The following is a 5,076-nucleotide window of genomic DNA, read 5'->3' on the forward strand; positions in this document are numbered from 1 at the left end:
ATACAAAATAATACAAATAATAAATTAAATCGGTTTTAAAATTAAAAAATATTACTAACAATAAATTGAATCGGTTTTAAAATTGGTCCCATAAAATCAATTTCTATGATAATTTGAGTTTTCCGTGAAATTGAATATATTAATTATTTTCACAAGATGCGTGAATGAACGGGATAGATTGCAAACCAGCTTCCGAATCCAACGGTCGTTAGATCTCACGCGTCATGTAAGGGCATCCTTTCATTCAGCCTCCTCACCTCCTCCTCCTCCTCTCAGATTCACCTATGCATACAACTTCCCAGCATCCGTGTATATTACAGTAGGCTGATTATTATTATTATTCTTATAATTCTTTTGGTAATAACTGCACAGTTAGATTTGTTTCTTGGATATGGAAGCAGATAACGATTCCGAATCTCAACAGAGTAATTCTCAAGAGAACAACAATAACGAGAATATCAGGGATTATAACAATAGCAAGGCGGCACAACCGCCGCCGCCTCCTCCGCCTCCGCCTAATGTGGTGACGCCGGTTCCGGGGCAGCAGTGGGTTGCGATGCAATACCCGACGGCGGCTATGGTAATGCAGCATGGGATGATGCCGCCGCCGCATTACCCGCCGCACTACATGCCGTACCATCATACCCACTATCAACACCACAACCCACCTCCGACGCCGCCGCATCAGAGTCAGAGCAGCGATGGGAATGAGGAGAACCGCACGCTCTGGGTCGGTGACCTCGATTACTGGATGGAGGAAGAATATCTACGCCGCTGCTTTGCTTCCACTCGAGAGGTATGTGTGTACATGAGCATCTTTTTTTTGTGTAAAAATTTATTCTTTTTTATTTTTCCTTAAAAAGGGTTGCTTTTGTTAATGGGTTTCTGTGATTTTTTTATGCTGTTGGTTGATTGTGTTGTATGGGGGACATATTGTGATAGTACAAGGAAAGATACTTAAATAAAGGCGGCATCTTTAGGTGCAGAGTTTGGTGTTTTAGGTTTGTTATTTGTCGTTGAAATTAGATAAGAGAACTTAAACTTACGGTCTTCTAATTATTGATTTTATGGAAAGTTTGTTTCTCAAGGTTGAAAACTGAAGAAGTGATTTTGACTGCACTGTGTTGTTATAGATAGTGTTTGGTAATTGATTTGTTACCAGAAGGAGTAATTTAAATTCACCATTCAATCTTTGTTTTGATATTTGGTATATCTGGTTTAAAGGGCCATAATTACTTTTTTGGAAGGTTTTTGAGTTTCTATCAATTGAGTATTGAATTCATGAATCTCAAAATATAGATGTCAAACAAGGTGCTTTTCAGTTAAATATTTACATCAGTCTTTAATTGCTGTTCATTTTTCTTTTAAAAAAGATTATTTCGTTTTCTATGTGAACTTTTTTAAGATATATTGTCTTTTCTCGTACTTCTTTTTTTTTTTTTTAAATTAAAAAAAAATTTATTGTCTTCACCTGAGGTGGAAGAACAGTTTTCTATCCAAGTAACTATTAGTACATGGCAATTCCATACTACTGAAAAGGCTATCTATATCATTTACATCGCAATCTTAGAGGATTTTACTTCGAATCATTTGCTGGTTTATGGAGTTGGAGGTTGAAAATGTTTATTGAAATAGAGTTGAGGAGGTCGAGATCTTTATAGCTTTTAGCTTTCTTTAAAAATAATTTGTAAGGAAATACTGATCGGAGGATATTAGTTGCAGTTTCTTTCAACCTGATGCATGGTTGATAAGCACATGAGAGCACAAGGAAACTATTGTACAACAATAAAACATATATTTATGCATGCAATCAAATATGAATTACGAGTAAATTGCAATTTTTCTGCAATTGAAAAATGGAAGTTCCTATTTGATATGCGACCAATTTGAAGATCTACCTTGTCTTGCTTATTTTAAAGTTACGTAGGCAATTACAATCCCTTGCACAGATTCTTAGCCAAGGTGCATTGCAATAAGGGTGTGCCGTGGTGTAAGAGTAAGACATATGTGTCTAATGCACTTTTAATGACTATGACTTTGACAGACACACAAATTCAAAGATTTTCATAGAAGTGATACCAAGAAAAATGTACCCTGTGCAGGTCGCGTCCATAAAAGTTATCCGCAACAAGCAAACAAGGTTTACTGAGGGATACGGATTTGTGGAATTCTTCACGCACGCAGCTGCCGAGAAAGTACTGGAAACTTACACCAGCCTTATCATGCCTAAAACTGATCATCTTTTCCGTTTGAATTGGGCTACATTTAGCATGGGTGATAAACGATCAAATAATTCCTCTGATCTCTCTATCTTCGTAGGAGATTTAGCTGCAGATGTTACTGATACTTTACTACATGAAACTTTTGCTTGTAAATACTCTTCTGTTAAAGGAGCTAAAGTAGTCATTGATGCCAACACCGGCCGTTCAAAAGGCTATGGTTTCGTGAGGTTTGGAGATGACGGTGAAAGATCACAAGCTTTAACTGAAATGAATGGTGTCTATTGTTTGAGTCGTCCCATGCGCATTGGTGCAGCGACACCGAGGAAGACATCTGGTTTTCTACCTCCATACTCACCACAAGGTAATCTTACAACCGGCGAAAACTTTATGTGCAATTTTTATTTACCCTTCTATTTTGATTGTCCATGTAGAAGTAATATTCAGGGATTGTATTTGTTTAAAAGGCAATCTTTCTTGTTTAATTCCTGCGTGATCCGGATTATTAAAGATTATAAAGATAAGTCTGAATTGTTGCCAAGAGGGGACTAGCAGAAAAATGAAAACATGAAGAAATTATTATTTCTTCGTGATTTGCATTAGATCATGGGATCTTTGTTATGCATCATGAGGCAGCATATTGATATGTTTCTCTGAAATTACATGTTTGGATTCAGATGTTTTACAGTTCTGCTTCTGCATTGTTCGATTTACACAATTTCCTCCTTTCTTCCACAAGACACTCATATATGTAATTATGTTACTCTGGTATTTGGCGCAGTATCTAATTACTCTGAATGATTTTAGTAGGTGGGTACTCCAATGGTGTATTAGCTCAGGGCTCGCAGTCTGATGCAGAATCTGTGAACACTACAGTTGGCTATCTAATCCTTCTTGTTCTCTTCTCTTGATCATAAAAAAAACTTGTATAACCTATTATTTTTGTAGATTTTCGTTGGAGGACTTGATCCCAATGTTACCGATGATGAACTCAGACAACCTTTCCTAGAATACGGTGAAATCATATCCGTTAAAATTCCGGTTGGGAAAGGATGTGGCTTTGTACAATTTGCTAGCAGGTAAATTTACTAGTTAGATGTGTCTTGGTTTTGCCTGTACCCTATTGCCATGGTTAAGCTGCAATTGGAAGAATGTTATGCATTTTGTCAGAAATGAAGCTGAAACGGCATTGGAGAAGTTGAACGGCACGACAATTGGGAAGCAAACTGTAAGGCTTTCTTGGGGACGTAATCCCATGAACAAACAGGCAACTCACTTTTCACCTTATGTTCTTTCTTCATGTGGATGTATATTTCTGCCACATCTACTTCTATTCCAGAACAGTTTTTTTGCTCTTGTTTCAAAATTGCTTTGAACAACTTAATAGCTGTTAAAAAATATATTAAAGGTGTGCCATTCGATTCGTGAATACTAAATCATACATCATTTTAAAACTAGTAGTCTTACGTTTTCTGAATATATTAACAAATTGATATTTACGATCTTACGATTCACTTTTCTACTGTAAAACATCATACCCATGAATTGAATTAGGCTGTACTGTAAACTTTTTTGTGTAGTCTCTACTGATGAATTGGTCCCCGTTCCATACTTCTCTCATTTCTTGAGAATCTTGTTTCCTTTTTCTCTTTGTTCGCTTTAGTTTTCCACATCCCTAGTTAACTATTTCCGCAACCTGCAGTCAAGAGCTGAATATGGAAATCAATGGACGGGTCAATATTACGGAGTACCTTTCTATGATGGCTATGGCTACGCTTTGCCACCGCCAGCCCACGACTCAAGCATGTACCCTGCAGCTGTCTACGGTGCCTATCCCATGTACGGAACCCATCAACAGCAAGTCAGCTGAACGAGCTCACCAAAATGAGCACGTCCTCTCGGAGAGGAGCTACATCACAGACTTCACATCTCTGTTGAATGCCTGGGTATGTAGAATCTTGACGTGCGGCTTCAGTAAGCTTTGGAGCCGGAACTGAATTTTGACCTGTTTTAGGTGTTAGCTCCATAAGAATTTCATTGAACATTTGTTTAGAAGTGTGAGACTTGACACGAAACTTCTTGGTTAGAATAAGCCAACTTCAGATGAGATACCATTCTATGCTTATTAACATGTGGTTAGAATAAGCGAACTTCAGATGAGATACCATTCTATGCTTATTAACATGGATCCTAATTTAAAATCTCCAATTTTATGGCACCAAACTTTCTTGGCAGGTGTTTGGTGTAGTTCCCAATTGTATTATTTAACTTGTACCCTTTGCCGAGCAATGCAATCCTGGAAAGATTCGGCGAAACGAGCAGAGAGACGAGGTTATTTACGATCAATCTCGAAGAGAATGAAACGAAACACAACTGCCTCCCCCCTCCTCCCAAGTGAGCTCTAGGAGGACTTGATGAAAAAGAACAAGTTGTCAATTTCTCAAACTATATATCAGAACTCGAAATTCTTCATTTATGTATATAAAAAAAATTATATGACCATAAATTATTCCTGATTTGAAAATAAATTATTGAATCTGTTCGAGTAAAGATGAGTCTGGGAACTGGGAGGACCATTCTGGGCTGGCAAAGGGCAAGATCCAAGGTGGCATAAGACCTACACAGAGCTTCTTTTTCATTGTTTATTTATTTATTTGTCTGTTTTTGTCTCATCACTTGCAACCCCACTGATTTTTGAGTCCTCCTCTCATCCACATTCAAAATTTTGCCAATTTTGTGTGTAACAAAATGTACGTTGATCGATTAAATCTGTTGGATGTTGGAATAATTAATTACTACAAATAGTACAAATTAGTTAAGGAATCCTTATGTAAGCAGACAAGACGAACCAGTTGTT

At 37.4% G+C, this 5,076-nt stretch overlaps 1 protein-coding gene across 2 annotated transcripts; it reads left to right on the forward strand.

The window, feature by feature from the left end:
* The first annotated feature begins 239 nt into the window (after positions 1-239).
* On the forward strand, positions 240-4,379 carry LOC140827259 (polyadenylate-binding protein RBP47-like). Of its 2 annotated transcripts, none has more exons than XM_073189896.1 (6): positions 240-796; positions 2,103-2,583; positions 3,027-3,094; positions 3,168-3,298; positions 3,390-3,486; positions 3,922-4,379. In XM_073189896.1, exons 1-6 carry the CDS (start codon positions 392-394, stop codon positions 4,087-4,089), a joined length of 1,350 nt encoding a protein of 449 aa, XP_073045997.1. In that variant the 5' UTR covers positions 240-391; the 3' UTR covers positions 4,090-4,379. The 2 variants fall into 2 exon arrangements, with proteins under 2 accessions (XP_073045997.1, XP_073045998.1); XM_073189897.1 differs by having other exon boundaries at positions 3,030-3,094.
* Positions 4,380-5,076: the final 697 nt, after the last annotated feature.

This window comes from Primulina eburnea, chromosome 3, assembly GCF_022965805.1.
Source record: "Primulina eburnea isolate SZY01 chromosome 3, ASM2296580v1, whole genome shotgun sequence".
Lineage (NCBI taxonomy): Eukaryota > Viridiplantae > Streptophyta > Magnoliopsida > Lamiales > Gesneriaceae > Primulina > Primulina eburnea.